General features: G+C 36.3%; 1 protein-coding gene across 2 annotated transcripts; it reads right to left on the reverse strand.

The window, feature by feature from the left end:
- Positions 1 to 3163: 3163 nt before the first annotated feature.
- Positions 3164 to 18714, reverse strand: uckl1a (uridine-cytidine kinase 1-like 1a). Of its 2 annotated transcripts, none has more exons than XM_014983861.2 (15): positions 18169 to 18714; positions 15353 to 15540; positions 14991 to 15097; positions 13630 to 13800; positions 12417 to 12488; positions 12095 to 12284; positions 11959 to 12020; positions 10087 to 10103; positions 8763 to 8861; positions 8601 to 8694; positions 7658 to 7720; positions 7454 to 7576; positions 7154 to 7261; positions 5616 to 5772; positions 3164 to 4155 (listed from the first exon to the last, which is right to left on the reverse strand). In XM_014983861.2, the coding sequence occupies exons 1-15, from the start codon at positions 18300 to 18302 to the stop codon at positions 4073 to 4075; spliced, it is 1668 nt and encodes a 555-aa protein (XP_014839347.2). In that variant the 5' UTR covers positions 18303 to 18714; the 3' UTR covers positions 3164 to 4072. The 2 variants fall into 2 exon arrangements, with proteins under 2 accessions (XP_014839347.2, XP_014839346.1); XM_014983860.2 differs by lacking the exon at positions 18169 to 18714 and adding an exon at positions 16551 to 16793.
- Positions 18715 to 18720: the final 6 nt, after the last annotated feature.

The following is an 18720-nucleotide window of genomic DNA, read 5'->3' on the forward strand; positions in this document are numbered from 1 at the left end:
TGTTCATTAGATTTTTTTTAACAAAGTGATTCTTAGATAATCAAATTTTAGTTTGGTCAGCTCTGCCCATTTTGAGCTCTTTTCAGAATGAGCTGTTTTAGGGAGTTCCGCTTTGGTTGCTAGGCGACAGGTTGGGCTTGGCTGGGGTTGCTAGGTAACGACGCAGTGCCTGTGACTGGACAGTGAGGAGGTTTACAAAAAGGCTTGTTTTCTAGACACCAAAAAACATTGACTTATTGCCAAAAAGAAAACCTTTATATCGTTTTCTGTTTGCATCATTTTCAAGAACTCTTTGAAGTCTCTTTATTATGCATTACACTAACATTTAATTTCCCTTTGGGATCAATAAAGTATTTTTGAATTTGAATTTCCAAAACCATCAACATCTCATGGAAGACCATGTAACAATTGTCTTTTTGTAAATGTTTTATGTTTTTCTATGTTTTAGAATCTAAAACCAGAAATAAGATGGTGATTATTTAAAAATGGCCACAAATTTTGCATTGTAAACATTAATAAGTTGTATTTTGATAAAAACTTTGGTCTGAACGAGTTTCATGCATCTACTCTTTGTTTAGAAAGGCTCAAACAGGAGTAGGGGGTCTAACTTTTTCACCTGCTAGATTTGTTAGATTTTTTTCCCTTTTTGTTTGTATCCTTTGTTTACAAAATAAAACTACTTTATTTTTAGTTGCTTAGTTTCAATTAAATTACTTTTCTGTCCAGAAATGTGATAAAAATAATAGATTAGGCACAGATATGTGAATATTTCTTTATAAAAATTAAGTTCCTGCCAACAGCGATCATTATTAATAATAACTGAATAATCTGAATTGATATGAGTTACAACATTTAATTTCTCTTTGGGATCAATAAAGTAGTTTAAAATTTTAATTTTACTCAGTTTTTACATAACTTTATAACCTTTTAACGAAATCTCAGTTTAACAATCTTGAGCTTTTAATTTAAACTAACATTTAACAAAAATCTGTTTTAGTAGAGCTGTGTGTGTGTGTGTGTGTGTGTGTGTGTGTATGTGTGTGTGTGTGTGTGTGTGTGTGTGCGTGTGTGTGTGTGTGTGTGTGTGTGTGTGTGTGTGTGTGTGTGTGTAGTGGGGTCTGCATCTGTGTTGCTGTGGACCGAGGAGGGTGGGGGGGAGGAAGGAGAAAAAAAATAGGTCACCCCTTAAAACAAAAAGCTTGCAGTCAACATCGTAACCGTCTGCTGAATTTCCATTGGCTGGCCTGTCTCCATGGTAACAGGTTAACCTTGAGGCAGTAGTCACATGAGCGAGCGAGTCTTCTGCTGTCTTGGAGGATACAGAGCACGTCGTGTGACATCCCCGATCACGGTGCCAACCAGTCACGGTGGGTTGGAGGAAAAAAACAAAACAAAAATAAAACAAAACATGGGGCGCCGCTCAGACTGTAGGTGTGAAGATGACACAACATTCACAGCTCCGGTGATGTGCGATAATCTCCCTGTGAGCAGCATAAATGGCTGAATGAATGCATGAATGAGGAGCTGAGATTGCCGTAAAGTGGGAGATTACCCGATAATAGGGAACATCACCAGGGGTGGGTTTTATGGGTGAACACAGCAGAGTGGAACAAACAGTGCTGGTCATAAAACCCCCCCAAAAACAACCTGAATGTTGTTATAGTCAAGCTTTTTACAGTCTGAAAGCACAAAACAGAGAATTTAGCACGTAAAATAACAAATTAAATATATTTACAAATGTTTTAGATGTAATTCGGGTGTGTAAGTGTGTCTTCTGTGTTTTTACAGAGCGCATTAGTAGAAGGAGCAGGGAGAGCAGGAGATTTCTCCCTGGAAAGAGGGATTAGCGTGAGCGACACTGCCCCCTGCAGGCCGAACAGTGTACTGCAGCAGGGCGGCCTGCGTGTGAACCCTGAGAGTCTGAGGAGGTTTAAAATATTCAGCTGCCAGCCTGTGACCGACCGTGACCTCTGAGGGGAGCTTCTCAGTTTAAGCACTGGTTTGTGTGTGCAGAGAAAACTGAACACAGGCTCAGATCTCTCTCACTATGGAAGAGAATTAGGACAAAACAAACAAACTAAAAAACATTGGATTTTATGTCAGAATTCTGAGTTCAATCTAAGAATTCTGACTTTTTCTCAGAATTGTGACTTCTTACTTAGATTTCTGACTTTATTTCTCAGGATTTTTACTTTTTTGGAATTCCAATTAAGGTCAGAATTATGGATTTTTTTTTCTTCTATTCCTATTTTAATCTAATAATTCCAACTTTTTTTCTCAGAATTGAATTTTTTTTGTCTCAGAATTCTAACTTTTTTCAGAATTCAGATGTTTTTTGTTTTTTTCTAATAATCAGAATTTCCTTTAGGCAAATCTGGTCTTAAAACTCAAATCTACCAAATAAATTGATGTCAGGCTGTAAGAGTGGAGAAAATGCAGGTTTATAAATCCCATAACAAGAAAGAAACAGTTTTGTGATGATTTTATATAACTGACATAAAATTAACAATGGTTGTTTATTAGCATTTTGACACAGAATCAGAACTCTGAGTTTAAATTCACATTTTCCTCTTTCTTCTCTTTATTTTCCAGCATCTTTGTGTCTCCAAATCTCTCAGTTTTGGCGCGTTGGTGACTTTTTTTTTTTTATCAAGAGTCGCCATAGAACCGGCCGCATGTATTATTTGCATTTTATATGAATGCATGGCTCCTGAAATATATTAACTACTGCGTTGAACCAATGCAATGCGAGTGCAATATTGTACGCTTCTTGCAACAACAATTTTGATGTGAATCTCCTGGAAATTAAAGAACTATTGCCATTTTGTCCACTTGTTTGTCCCATGAAATCATCAATAAATAACAGAAAATTAAAAAACATGATTAAATGCAGACACTGTGTGAAATTCAGTGATATAAATCCCACTTTTTTAAGTAAGTGGCGTCCTGAAAGAGCCTAATGGGAATGTTTTCAAGGACAATATTTGAGTTTGTGGTGGCATGAATACAGTCAAAAAATAAGAAATAAAATAGTTTTTTTAATTATTTCTATCGTTATCACAATAGTACCACAAAATATTGTGATAAAATTCAAATTCCATGACACATTATTGAACCATTTCACTGGAATATGTTGCTGGAGATGAGAAAACTTTTACATAAATTTAATCATTTATTATTTAATCTTATTGGAACGAGATGAAATCTTTAAGTTTCCAATAAATTTCACACAAAAGCCAAATATCCCAAACTTTTTGTGAAAAGTGCAGAGCAGACAGAGTACACTGCAAAACCCCAAAAGCTTACAAAGTAATTTTGGTTTACTTTTTACTGCAAATATTTTTCATACACGTGAAATAAGACAAAACTAACTTACAAGAAACTTTTCAGAAAGAAACATGAGCAATAAATCCCTAATATGGATGAAAAAGTTCTAGTTCCCTGGCAGATTATTTCACTTGTAGAAAGACATTTTATAAGTTAAATAATCAAAATGCTTTTTCATCAATATTAAGGAATTATTTACTTTAAACAGGCTCATATAAAAGCTTGTTGAACAGTTATTTACAAATTAGTTGTTTATCCCAAGTACTAAGATATTTGCAGGGGAAGTTCTCTGACCATAAATACTTAGTAAGAAGCTTTAGCAGCTAATTTTTAATATTTTTGCATAGCTTTTTTTTTTTTTTAATATTGTGAGTTACATAGAGGTGCAGCATTTCTTGGAAATGAAGACACTTATCATTATAACATGCTAAACAAAAAACAAAATGAACATTACAGTGATCTGATGTGTTTCCTGTTGACATTTTTTTCTGTCACATTAAACCTAAAAAATATATAAATCTGCACATTTCACACATGTTCAGTTTAAAAACAGACAATTCATTCATATCCTGGATTAGATTATGAAATAAATGAAATTATTGCAATGTTTAACCTCACAGGTGATGATGGCACCAGTCTTTATAGAAATATTCAGCACGTTTGTAGCTGTTTTATCATACAAAAATGGTCTACAGTGTATAAAATTAATATAAGAATGTATCTGGTGTCTGTGCCTTAACCAGAGTCACACTGACAGCTGCTCCTGGTTCTCTTCATCACTCCAGCCGACCGACCCGTCCGTCCCAAAGTACCGGTCCCCAAAGTCTCCTGAAAACACGCAGCGGAGAAACAGCAAACAGGAAGGAAAAGGAGGAGCGTTAAAAAGAAATTAAACTAAACACATGCAGACGTTTTTCACAAAATACACAAAAATATAAAACATATAATCATCATTTTCATTTGAAACAGAAAACCAGTCATTGTTTCTGCTGCTACTATTTCCTATAATGTGGTTACAGTAATGTTTTGTATTTTCTAGAGTTTTACCCCAGTTTACATTTTATTTAGGAACACAAAGAGAAATACAGGATTTTAATGCTTTAAAAGTTTTAACCTAATTTAACACTAATTTTGTACATAAGACGGTTCCGGTCCAAACATTTGTGTTTTTGATGGTTGAAGATTAGTCACAGTTTCTGCACTCTCTTTTTTCTGTCAATAAGCAGGCCCACATTTATTCAACACATTCTCATTAAAATCATTAACTACATATTCCTAGTTAAAGCTGCAGTCAGATCTAGTTTTTTTTTTTTAGTTTTTTAGCCAAAAACGCTCTTTTCAATGTCAAAAATTGCTTTTAGCAATGCTTAGAAAAACAATTTTTCGACAATATTGATTTATATTTTCAATATTTAAAGTTGCGTAGCTCTAAATAGTCCTTTAAAATGACAAAATTCAGATTTCTATATGGAGGTCTATAATGTGACTCAGACTGAAACTTTATTTAAATCTCATAAAAAGCAGCAGCTTTGTTAACAAACGTCACATTTGATATCTTAGCAACGTTTTATTTTGAGCTCATCCTTTTTTATCATGCATTTCTTCTAAAGGATATTTAGTTTCACTAATTATAGTGTTTGAGGTTGCTACTGGTAACTGATATGAATAAAAGTTTTTCTTTTTTGTTGTTATTGTCATTTTGAGATAGTGTTAAGGTAAATAATACTTTATATTTAGATTTTGAACATACATTACATGTTGCTGCTTCTTTATGTTTTATTTACAGGATCTGAGGTGGGTAGAGCACTCAAAAAATGTACTCAAGTAAGAGTTAAAAAGTAATTGGTAAAAAGTCTGACTAATTGATCAAGTGATCAATTGATATTTAAAAATTATATATTCAGATTAACCAAAAAATACATATTTAAGTTTAAATTTTGGTATTTTAAGGAGTAAAAGGACAATAATTCATAAAAGTAACAAAGTAAGAACATTTTTCCAAATCAGTTTCTTTCAATAAAAAAACTTATGAAACTTCAGCAAAAACTGCAGGCGTGTGTCTGTGACTGGTAAACTTCTGGTTAAAACATGTTTGTTTTTCATCTAGTGGGTAGAAAATCCAGACATTTTACTCAAATAAGAGCAAAAATACTTCAAAATGAAATTACTCAAATAAAAGTACATCTTTTCAAAAAAACGTTACTGATGTAGTTGAGTAAAAGTAACGAGTTACATCTCTGTTAAAATGAAATGAGTGAACTGAAACTTAAATGTGCGTGGCTGCTTACCGATACCAGGAATGACGTGGAAGGATTCGTCCAGGTCCTTGTCCACAGCCGTGGTGATGATCTTGACCTTTGGGAAGGCGTAGGCCACAGAGTGCACTCCCAGTTCAGCCATCAGCAGCGACACCAGCATGATCTTTTCCTCCTGAACCTCATGATCCTGCTCAGACACACACCAGATGTAATCATCTTTTTTAAAATGTCTTCCAAACATTGTACTAATCAAACTCACCAACTAACAATGCAAATCGATTAGTAGTTTATTATATTAAAATTAGTTTCACTCGATACGCTTAGACCTTCCTTTAGTGTTGTCGTTTGGCCGCCATCCAGCAGAGGGCGCCGCTGGTCATTCTGAGCCGTTAATATAGAAACAAAGATGGCGGCGGGGATATAGAGCAACTGGAAAGAGAAACGGTCTAACGGTCCGGTGTGGGGTGGAAAATGCACTTTATGATGTTACGTTTTGAAATATAAACTCTCGACAAACTCATTAAGTTGTTATCTTACTAGCTCTTATTCAGTCGAGCTGCTTCAACTTTATTAATCAAATATTGTAAATGCGCTACAAAGACGAGAATGTGGTTACAGAAAAGCAGAGGACGCAGAAAAAATGTAAATGTGAGGGAAACATGATGATGTCCTGAGTTAATTCATATAATAGAAAGATCTTTTACTCTCCTTCCAGGGCAACCAGAGACAGTACTTCTGTATGAACTTCTCTCTGTTTCACATATTTTCATCGTTCATTTTTCTATTCTGTAACCTAAGAGATTTTTAAAAATATGTATAGGTTTAATAATGTGGAAAAAACACAAATTTATATTTATTCAATCAATATTTAATAGAGATGACGACACAAAATAATGTTAAAATTTAAAGAATATTTTTTAAATTCAGCATTTTTATGGAAAATGTATGCCTTTATGTTATAAAATACAGTTGGTACTGTTGATACGAGATAAAACTTAGGTTTCTAAGAAAATGGTCGTTTATGAATTAATAATTAGTCGATTGTAAGATTGATGACATGAGGTCATTTCAGATTTTAAAAAATGGAGAATACATTTTTATATTAATCTCAGAAATTTTCTTGAAAAAAGGAAATTTCTTGAGTTTGAAGAAGTTGAAAATTTGCTAGAAAAAATGAAATTTTGAGATCAATCTCAGAAATCTCAAAATTTCAGTTTCAATAATTTCGGGAGTTCTTTCTAGCAAATTTTTTACTTTTCAAAATAAGAAAGAAAATTCCTGAAATTTTACTAGATAGATCTGTTTCTATCAAGCAAATTTTAAACTTTTGGAGCTCAGAAATGTTCTTGTTTTTATGGAAAATTTCTGAGATTAATCTAAAGTTTTGGAGTCTTTTGGTGGAAATTTATTGCTTCTATCTATCTACAAAGGCCCAAATGAACCATCATTCGATTGATAAGCTCAATCAACTTTAGATGATCTCATTAATCGATAACTTTCATCTCTACTACCAACCAAACACAGACGAGCGTGAGCGTGGGGTCGACTAGTAGCTAGTCTCCACCCACCAGCAGAACCCGGACCGCCATCATGGCCGCGGCGCCGGTGGAGACGGTGCTGTCCATCAGGATGACGTGATCCTCGCTGATGTCTTTGGGCAAGCGCAGGTAGTGCAGCTGGCCAGGCCAGAGTGGAGGGTAGAGCGGTTGCCACGGTTACAGGCACAGGACAGGTAGTTACCACGGAGACAAGCATCACCAGGAAGAATTTTTTATACATATATATATAAAAAAACAATGGTGGAAAGTCATTTTGAGACGCTGTGTTGAATAGCAAACGGGTCGGGTCGGGTTGAGGGTTTCCGCTACCTCTGGCTCGCCGGAGTCCATGTTGGTCTGGATCAGGATCTTCCCGATGCGGACGTCCTTGCACACGGCCCTCAGGGCGGGCTCCATGGTCTCTCCTGCCCTCAGGATGGAGACGCCGGTGATCTGCGGAGGCGAGGAAGAGGAAGTGGAGCAAAGGCGAGGAGAGGAGAACGCTCAGCAGGGAGCTAAGAGAACATCGCTCACTCCTTTCCCCTTGTAGCTGCGGCCGTCGTAGTCCGGGCCCTGCGGAGTCTGAACCACACAAGGCTGCAAAAAGAAGCAACAAAAAGAGAAACACACAGGAAAGTTGTTGTTTTTTAGCTGACATGGAGTGAAATGGGTAAAGCATCCAAAAAAATTACTCTAGTGAAAGTAAAAGGCAGCTGTCCAAGGAATTAATCCAGTAAGTGTAAAATAGTCATTAAATATTTGGTAAAAATGCACTACTTCAACATTTTAAACTCAAAAAAGTAAAAAAAAAAGTATTTGGTAAAAGTTTACTCTAGTAGTGTGTAATTGATCATTCTGATTAATCATTTAATATTTAAAAAATACACAATCAGACGGACCAAAATATAAGAATATGTTGAACTTTTGGCATTTTAAAGATCAAAGTGAAAATAATCCATATAAATAATATAATCACAAAAGAACAAAATCAGGCAAAAGAAACATTTTTTCCAAATTAATTTCTTTAAATATGAAACTTAAAAACTGCAGCTATGTGTCTGTGTTTGTTTCAGGAAGATGTTTTAAGTTAATAAATGCTTAATATTGATGAAGTTCCAGTTTCACTGACAAATTATGTCATTTAAAACAAGTCACTTTTACCATGTCATAAATGAAATAACCTACCAGTAAAACTAGTACTTTTTAATACATTTTAAATCATTATTGACTTAAAACAAGCTCCGATGTCTTTGCTGAAAAGTTACTTGTAAATTAGTTTTGTCTCATTTAAAGAGTACTAAGACAGTTGCACCAGAAACTAAACCAAAAATGCTTGGTGTGAATTTTTGCAGTGAATTGATCCAGAACACTTTTGTTAAAAGTTTTTATTTTTTATAAATCAGTCACCTCAAGAACAGCAAGGTGCTTAAAATGCGAGGCCGCATGTTTTGAACACCAGTTTTCTAATTGAAACCACCTGAGAGGGTAGAAAAGTCAGAGCATGTTCGATGAGAAGACGCATTAATCTCTTTGAGTAGAAGATGAACTCATCTCGGCTCGTCTCTCTGTTCCTGCAGCAGAGAAACAACCTTCAGTTTAAATGCGGCAGTTCTTCAGGTGAACCTGCGTGTCGCCGTACCTGATGATGGTGTGCAGGCCGCGGACCTGCGGCGAGCTCTCCAGCACGCTGAGCGTCTGAGGCAGCGGCTGCGTCTGCTGGACCGAGGCGAGCAGAGCTCTGGAGAAAACAAGACAAAGAAAAAGGGTTTTACTTTTATTTACTCTGACAGAAACACAATGTCCAGCCACAAGTTTACATACACTCATCTTAGGACTCAGTACATTTTAAAAGCATGAACTGGATACAAATGTTTGAATTTCCGCTGGATATTTGATCAGAATCAGCAGAATTAGAATCAGATTTATTGACCAAGATTGTGTGCAAAACCAAGGAATCTGACTTTGGTTTTAAAGCGCTCAGACCTTAAATATATAAACCTTAGAGGGAGTAAAATAAGATTAGAGGAACAATATGCTAATATTGTTCTGTTTGCAGCCATTTTCATACACAAAATGTGTAAAATAGGATTGTTGTTGTCCAAATATGTTTAATTCGCTTCACGGTAGAGCAGCTAACCCTTCCAGCTGTTCAGAGTGAAATCTGACAAGTATTTTATGTCTAATTTCTAGTGCAAATACCTTAATACTCTTGAAAAAAGACAAAACAAAATAACAAGTAACTTTTCAGTAAGATGGGAGCTTATTAAAACATCAATAGTTCCTTACTATAGATGAAAAAGTTCTAGTTTCACTAGCAGACTATTTCACTTGGGAAAATGTCCTGCTACAAGTGAAATAATCTGACAATGGAACTAGCACTTTTTCATTAATGTAAAGGAAATATTCACTTATAAAATGCTCCTTATCTCTTGGTAAAAAGTTACTTGTAATTCAGTTTTGTCTTATTTCATGTTTGCTAAGATATTTTCACCAGAAACGCGACGCAACTTGGTAAGATTTAGTGTTTTTCAAGTGCATCTACCATCTGTGTAGCACTGATCTCAAGATAAATGTCCAACCAGAATGTGTCCAGAATGTGTGGGGTCTGCAGGGATGTTATCGGCCCTTTTCCTGACCCTAAACCTCTACCAACTCCTGGATGGAGGGAAAAAATGTTGTTGTTCTTGTTTCATCCGTCTGATGGAGATTTGTTGGATGTTCAGAAGCAACCAACAAATTCCCTCTGAGAAAAGTTTAATGGTTCGACAAAACAAAAACAACGATATACGTTCAAGATCACTCAAAAGAAAACAAATCCTTAAAAGTCCAAAATTTATAAGATATTTGTGCGCAGGAAGAATGTGTGTAAACTTCTGACTAGGTCAAAGTGCACACAGAGGCAATAAATCCGCCATGGAGTCAAGTTTTAGTTGCTGAGGAAGCTAAAATATGTTTCAGCGTACCTGACACTGAGCTCACGCTGCACAAAGAGAAAAGAAATTAAATGAAAAGACAAAGAAAATCAAAGGAGAAAAGACTGTCAGGGATAGAAAAGTGTAAAACCTCTAAAATTTACCCCCCAAAATCCATCATTAAAACACAATAATCCTATAAATCTCCTGGATGAGACGGACATTTAGATGCGTTTAAAGGCCCAGTTCTAGTTTGAACGGCGTGAAACTCACACAAGCTAAGCTAAAGAGATAAAGCTAAAGATTGTTTTATTTTTTAGTTCTTTTTTAGCTAAGCTAAAGATTGTTTTTTTTTGTTTTTAGCTAAGCTAAAGATTGTTTTTTTTGTTTTTAGCTAAGCTAAAGATTGTTTTTTTTGTTTTTAGCTAAGCTAAAGATTGTTTTTTTTGTTTTTAGCTAAGCTAAAGATTGTTTTTTTTGTTTTTAGCTAAGCTAAAGATTGTTTTTTTTGTTTTTAGCTAAGCTAAAGATTGTTTTTTTTTGTTTTTAGCTAAGCTAAAGATTGTTTTTTTTTTTGTTTTTAGCTAAGCTAAAGATTGTTTTTTTTGTTTTTAGCTAAGCTAAAGATTGTTTTTTTTTTTTTTTTAGCTAAGCTAAAGATTGTTTTTTTTGTTTTTAGCTAAGCTAAAGATTGTTTTTTTTTTTTTTTTTAGCTAAGCTAAAGATTGTGTTGAGGAAGGAAAACATCCAGAGTTTATTAGTTTGAGATTTTTCTGGTCTCTTTCTATGTTTCTACGTATTGATCATAAAATCTTGGTTAAACATTTATTTAGAAAACAATATGATTCTAATATGTGCAAGTAAACAATACAATATTGTTCAGTTTTAAATGGGGTTCTGTAGTTTTCTAGTATTTTATTGATGGTTTTTGTTTTTAAAGTACTAAAAGTTGTCTACAGGCCACTAAAATCAGTTCAACGTATTAAATGGTTTAATGTTGATAAACCGTTTATGTCTAAAAAAGTACATGTTAACGCTCTAGCTCTCACATCAAACCAACTTTTTTAACTTATTCGTTTCTCCACAATAATCATAATAATAAATTAATATTTGGTTGAGTTTTAGTTGTTGCCTCTTTTTCTTCATGTTTTTCGTACGTCTTTTAAACTGCATACGGGGTTCACCAAGGTGCCGTACTGGGAAAAATGTAATATATAATAAATAATAAATAACTGGATATTTGCTTGAGTTTTAGTTGTTGTCTCTTTTCTTCCAAACTTTGTTTTTTAAACAGAGTAATCTGTGTCCCATCAGGTTTACTGAAGCCACTGTCACACAATCAAAATTCATTTTATTTTTTTGAATAGATACAAATTAATTTCTACTCTTAACTGCTTTTTTCATTCTATTGTTGAATTTCCCTCAATTTCACGTTTCATTGTTTTCCACCAAGGGAACATATTTTTTTCCTCTATTAAATCTACCAATTTGCATATAAAAGAAAAAGGAAAAAAAATTAAGCTTTTGATTATGATTTTCTATGCTGTTGTACAGAAAACAAATGTTTAGAATCAGTGTTGCAGCCAATTTTCCATACAGGCTAAAACAATACACTAAAAAAATTCAAATATTCATATTTGGAATAATAAAAAATAAACCAACAAATTAACTTTTGTTCTGGAAAAAAAAAACACAAGCTTTTTAGAAATTTAGAAAATATATTAGTATTTATAAAGTGTGGTGATGACTGAAGTTAATAATAAAATTTATAAAGTAAAAAATGGGAAAAGTTAAGTTGATTTGTAATATTTCTACAGCTTTAAAAAGAGTATTTTATTCTGTTTTATAGTCACAAACGAACCACAATAAAATAAAAGTGTGTGAGTTACATCTGTCGAACACATGGGGGCGCCACATGCTAACCTCCTCCAGCTGGCTGTGGACATGCTGGACTATCAGATCGATGGCCACCATGTTCCCACCACCTTCACAAGGGAAACATAAGTCAGACGTTGTTGGAACATCGTTCCCTGTTCAAGATGGCCGCAGCGGCGCAAACCTCGAGGCACGACGATGTCGGCCAGCCTCATGGTGGGTTCAATGTACTGCTCAAAGGCAGGCTTCACAAACTTGTTGTACTGCTTGATGACGCCTTCAATGTCCCGGCCGCGCTCTGTGATGTCCCTGCGGAGCCGGCGGACGAGTCGGATGTCTGAGTCTGTGTCCACAAAGATTTTCATATCCAGCAGCTGCAGACGGGCAGAAAGAGAAACACCTTCAGTCGCTCCGACTTCAGCAGAACGGCTGCAAAAAGCAGCAGCTTCTGATTGTTTCACAGAGAGTTCTTCAAATACGGAGGAATGAAAGATGTGCTGCCATACCTGGAGAAGCTCCTTGTCTGCAAAAGACATTATTCCCTCGAATATGATAACGCTCGCGCCGTACACATTTTTCTGCAGAAAGAGAAAAGGCCGAAGCATGAGGAGGAGAAAAGAAGAAACAGAAACAAGTCTGAGGGACAATTTAATTTCACTTTGCTTCTATAATCTCAAATTTGAAAATTCAGCCCTCAAACATACAATCCTACATTCTTTTTCTTAAAATTATAAGACAGGTTCTTAATTTACTTGTCACACACTGCAAATCAGTGTGTAACACTGATTTGTAACACACCAAAATCAAGTATTTTGGTCCAATTTCTGGTGCAATTATCAAACTTTTCAGCAAGATATAAGAGTTTGTTTTAAGTCAATTCCATAATGCTGATGAAAAAGTCCAAATTCCACTGGAAAATTATTTCATTTATAACGTGGTGGAAATATTAGTGCTCTGAGGAGGAAAAAAATGTTTACTTTGAATGAATCTGATGGAGAAATCCACGAGTTTACATGAACTCATCTTGGGGTTGAATACATTTTAAAAGCATTAATTGGGTGCAAATTTGTGAATTACCTGTGGATATTTCACCAAAATTAGCAAAAATAAAATCAGATTCATTGACCAAGAATGTGTGCGCAAACAAGGACTGTATACATTTATCAACTTTAGAGGAAATAAATAGGGATAAAGGAACAATATACATGCATTTACAACCGTTTTTAAGATATAAAGTGAGATAAATAGGATTTTTGTTTATTTTTGCTTCATGGTGAAGAAGCTAACCCTTCATTCTGCTCATCAGAAAGAGACACTACACTGTAAAAACACAAAATCTTACAAGGTATTTTTGGTCTAGACTCTAGAGCAAATATCTTAGTGCACTTGAAATAAGTCTAAATTAATTTGTAATTGAATTTTCAGCAGGATATGAGCTTGTTTTGAGTCAATAATTCCTTAAAAAAGTACTAGTTCCATTGGCAGACTACTTCACCAGTAACAAGGGAAAAATGTATTGTTATAAGTGAAATAATCAGCTAGAATGGTTTCATCAATATTAAGGAATTATTTTGTTAAAACAAGCTCCTATATCTTGCTGAAAAGTTACATACAAGTTAGATATTTGCACTAGAAACTAGACAAAAATACTTGTTTGACTTTGTAGTTTTGCAGTGCAGTAATAAATACGCTTTGATGCGCGACCAGAGCAACACGTACCCAGTCTTTCTGTCTCCCATGTGTGGTGAAGTCATACACAGGGATCTTGACGCTCTTTCCCTGCTTCAGCTTTCGCAGCGTGGCCACCAGCAGCTCAAAGTCGAACGCGCCCGGATGGTCAAAGTTGTAGTCGTTCTGCGCTGCCAGGAGCTGCTCCTCTGGGGACAAAACCTGCAGCAAATGCAGCATGGAGGCAACTCAGAGGAGCTTCGAGACGCCGCGAAGCCGCAGGAAAACAAGTAGCTCTTCGGTAAATCATTCTAACTGTTTGTCACGCCAGAATCTCTGCTATTCGGTCCACAATCAAACCGAGTGTAATGGACTATCAAGTGACGTATTATGACGTAAATTCACATTTTGTAAGTTTCTGTTCCTTCGTTTGGTTCTAAAAACAGCCAAAGCACCTAAAAAAAGAAACATCCACACGTTTTTTTGTCAGTAAGTTAATGTTTTTGGGTGTTTGGAAAACGAGCCATTTCAAAAACCTCCGGAATCTAATGCCGCAAATGAGCAGGCACTGCCCGTCACCTAGCAACCACAGCCAAGCCCAGTCGTTACCTAGCAACCAAAGCTGTGTTCCAGGCCCAGCTGGGTTTTTTTCAGAATCAAAATTCCTTCCTTTCATTTTCTTTCTTTCTTTCATTGTGCAAGAAAGAAAGAAAGAAAGCACAATGAAATAAAAAAATAAATAAACTAGAGACACGCAGAAACAACTGGGAATTTAAGGAAAATGTAATTAATAAATGATGATCAGGTTTTAGATGAATTAGCTGTTCTTAAGGCAACAACAACAGCTCTTGGGCCTTAACTGTTTCTTTTCTGTTTTGTTGTGCTGTACAATGGATGCTGAAAAAGGTAAGTGTTTGGTTGTTGACTTACCAGAAATAAACCCCTTGATGCATTTTTGTTGGTTGTCCAGGAGGCTTTACTAATGCTTTTCAAAGATGTACGGCAGTATAATTGCGCATCTAATTGCAGTGATTTTCACATGAGAGTGTAAACGTTGAGCTGCTAGCTGCAGCTTATTTGGATTTAAAATGACAAGATGCATCAAAACAGCTCATTCTGAAAGGAGCTCAAACTGAGCAGACTAAAATTTAATTTATTAAGAATAATTTTGTCCAAAAAATGTAACAAACATGCATAGATCTATCCTAACCTGTTCACTTTTAACAGCAGCAACGGCATAAACATACATGATACATGCAGACAAACAGAAAGCATGACGGCTTATTAAATGGTTCTGTCTGTGACTGAAAACATTGGCACAACAAAACACCAAGAGGATGAAAATATTTCCTCCTAAAGACGATTTCTTTCTGCAGTAAATCCACATATAAGCATGAGGAAGAACTGCTCACCTTGTAGAAAGAATCCATAGACAGAAGCACAACCCAGGGCACATCGAGCGCCTCGATGATCTTGTTGGCCACAGTGGTCTTCCCTGAGGCGCTGCCCCCACACAGCCCTGCAGACACACAGATCTCAGCTGTTCTGGGTGAATCTAATGTCTGGTGGTATGAATGACTGATTACATAAAAGTGTACATGGACATCACAGCCGGCCCAAGATAATGAGAGTTAAGTGGCTGCTTAGGGCCTCCACGCCACCAGGGGGCCCCCAAAAACACCAAGCCAGCATGATAAATGCCCTGATGGACATGTAGAGAGAACGGTACAAAATGGTGGACTCTGTAACATGAAGGAGGAGAACCGCGTCATACCGATGACGAAAGCCTCTTTGGACTGAGCGCCGTGCTCGTCGTACCAGGGAGGGCGGCCGGCGGTGTAGATGGTACGTGTGCCGGTGCGGAGCAGAGGTGGTTCCGTTTTACTCAGAGAGGTGGCGCTCTTCCTGCGGGGGGCCCCGGCGTGAGGCAGGAGCCGGTCCAGCGAGTCCTCTCCGCTCCCACTGCAGAACAGCAAGCAGCAGGCAGGTCAGAGAAGTCGCATGGTGAGCTGCAGCAACAGATCTGATCTGATTCAGCTTTATGGTCTATGGCAGCATTTCCAGAATAGCTTCAGAGTTCAGCTTTGACTTCTGATGATATTTTTCACACATTAAATCCAAACGCTTGGTGATGCTGTAAGGTTTAATATTTCTCTCTCTAAAACGAACACGTCACATTCACTTTGGTCTCATTCTCTCAGGGTTATGATGCGTTTTTCCTGTCAAAATTAAAAATACTTAAAGACTGAAATGTCCAATTTCTTAGTTAAATTTAAGCACCTGTGATGAATTTGGTAAAATTTCTGGAAGGCTTTTAAAGATGGGGAGAGAAAGATGGATGGATGGATGGATGGATGGATGGATGGATGGATGGATGGATGGATGGATGGATGGATGGCTGGATGGGATGGATGGACAGTAATCTTAGCTTTATATTTCATCAGTTGACCTGAATTCAAAGTCAAAATAAAACGAAAACAAGCATGGCAAACAAGATGGCCGCCCTGGGAGTGCTGCTATGAACTCTGGAAATCCAAGGAGTGCGTTGGTAAAACTAAAGTTAAAAAAAAAAAAAAGCCCAGATTTTACAAAAATTAAATTGCCAAAAGACAAATATTCAATCAATCGATATACGGTAGTCAATTTATCGCCCAGCCCTCATAGCGGCTGCAGTTAGCCTGAATGTAGCTAGCAGTGCTGCTAGCTAAACTCGGGCTCTTTCTCATTTTTTGTGAGACATGAATGGAAATGAAAACTAATGACTTTCCCATTTGAATCTGAGACACCGAGCCAAATTAATCCCACACCTACACCCAGATCCTGCACTGCCCCTGCCCCTGACCTCTGACCTCTGACCTCTGACCACACCGCGTTTGGAGACCGTTTAAATCTCTCCACATATGAAAACCGTCATGTGGGAAAGTATTCCTCCCACCGGTGATGAGCAACAACACGGTCCAGTCAGCGCTTACCTGCGGTCGCTTCTCAGTGACCAGCACCCGGAGATTCGGGCTCCGGTGCAGTCAAGCAGAGACATATCCGATCCGCTTGACATCTCGCGGCTCTCTAGCCGCTCGGTTACCGTGGCAACCTCCCCGAAACAACGTGGAGGAACCTGTTGCTGTGTGCAGTTCAGGCTACAGCTCGGCTTGCAGCCTGAACTATCATCGGAAAAGCTGCTCCACGCTGCTGCCACAGCGTGGGACGCTAAGAGGATCACTGACGGAAAAGAGCCGCTCGGCTGGTATAAATAGACACCTGGAAACGCAAAGAGGACCAGGTGCTCTTCACCGGATGACCGCCGAGTCCAGAACACATCAGATTAAGCCTGCAGCTATGATTATTTTAGTAATCTATCGATTATTCTGATGATTAATCAATTAACCTCATATTTTTATTATTATTTTAAACACTTAAAACGGCAGTAACTTTTATGAAGAATATGATTATTACATATTTGTTAATACTGTCACAGTGTTGTGGCCAAATATTTTTATTCAAGTAACAGTAAAATGTAGCTGTCCAAGAAATTACTCAAGTAAAAGTGAAAAAATATTTGGTAAAATGTCTATTCAAGTACTGAGTAACTGATCAAATTATCACTGAATAAAATTACATAATCAGACAGACTAAAACATAAAGTTAAGTGGAAATTTTGGTATTTTAAGGATGAAAATGACAATAATTCATATAAGTAACAAAAAAATAAGAAAAAAACGTATAAAATTTCAGCAAAAACTGTAGATATGTGTCTGTGTCTGGTGAAATTTTAGCTAAAACATGTTTGTCATTCAGTGGGTAGAAATACTTCATAATAAAATTACTACAGCGTAGTTACTCAAGTAAATGTCACTATAGTACCAACCAGCTGTACCATGTAAGTGTTTCATAATCTGTTATCCAACAACAAATAAAAAAAGAAACAAATGATAATAGTAATATAACGGTAATAGTACTACAAAATATTGTGATAAAATTCCAATGTCGCCTACTGCTAGTATAGTACCAAAAAATTGTATATCGACATATGTTTATTTAAATATTCTGTTCAAATGTTCAGAACATCTGATTTAATATTTAAAACGTCATCAGACAAAAATATAAAGTTATAAGCAAATTGTTTTATTTAAAAGACCAAAATAAAAAAAGTTACACGAGCAGTATAACTACAGAATAACAAATTCAGTCTGAATGAATATTTTAATCATGAACCCAAAACACAGACAGATTCATGTTATTCTCTTGGTGGATGGAAATCTAGAGGTTTCCTACCTATCTGTGACGTATGCCGTGACGTAATTCCCATCACTTACTTTTAACTCCGTGTTTGATCAACAACGATGTAAGTGAACTAATAAAGACACAATAATATAAATATTTAGTCGCAGCTGTTGTCACATATGGATGACAGATGTTTTATTTGGATGAAGTAGCAGAAACAAAGCGCGTCAGTGTGAATGTGGTCAGCGTTACGTCACAGAATAACCAAGCTGCTGCGGAATGGATGCGGTTAATAAACGCGTAATTATTTGCTTTCCTGTGTTTGTCATTTAAAACCAGGTAAAAGCAACGAATGGGAGCGGGGTGTACCTGTCCGAGCGGGAAGTCATTATTTTCTGTCTCTGCATCCGCCGGAATCCTGCATCGGCTGCAGCCTTGAATGGAGTCCGTCTTGGGAACGCTGGGGGATTATGGGTAATGTAGTTCATCACAACCATCATCATTAATCTGTTTCCAGAGGTGGGCAGAGCGGATAAAAATTGTACTCAAATAAGAGTAACGCTACTTCAACTTATTTTTACTCAAGTAAAAAGTAAAAGCAGCCATCCAAGAAATCACTCAAGGAAAAGTATTTGGTAAAAAAAATAAATAAATCTACTCAAGTACTGAGTAACTGATCAAATTATTAATCATTTAATATTTAAAAATTACATAATCAGGTGGACCAAAATACAAGTGGATGTTTTGGTAGTTTTAGGATGAAAATGACAATAAGTCATACAATTAACAAAGTAAAATAAAATAAAAATTCAAAAAAAGAGAACTCAATCTAACAAAAACTGCAGTATGAATTTTTTATTTTTACTCAAGTAAAGAGTAGAAATACTTCATAACAAATTACTCAAGTAAACGTAAAAAGTA

The sequence above is a fragment of the Poecilia mexicana genome, unplaced genomic scaffold (genome assembly GCF_051168715.1).
Source record: "Poecilia mexicana isolate PSO_F unplaced genomic scaffold, ASM5116871v1 scaffold_7, whole genome shotgun sequence".
Taxonomy (NCBI): domain Eukaryota; kingdom Metazoa; phylum Chordata; class Actinopteri; order Cyprinodontiformes; family Poeciliidae; genus Poecilia; species Poecilia mexicana.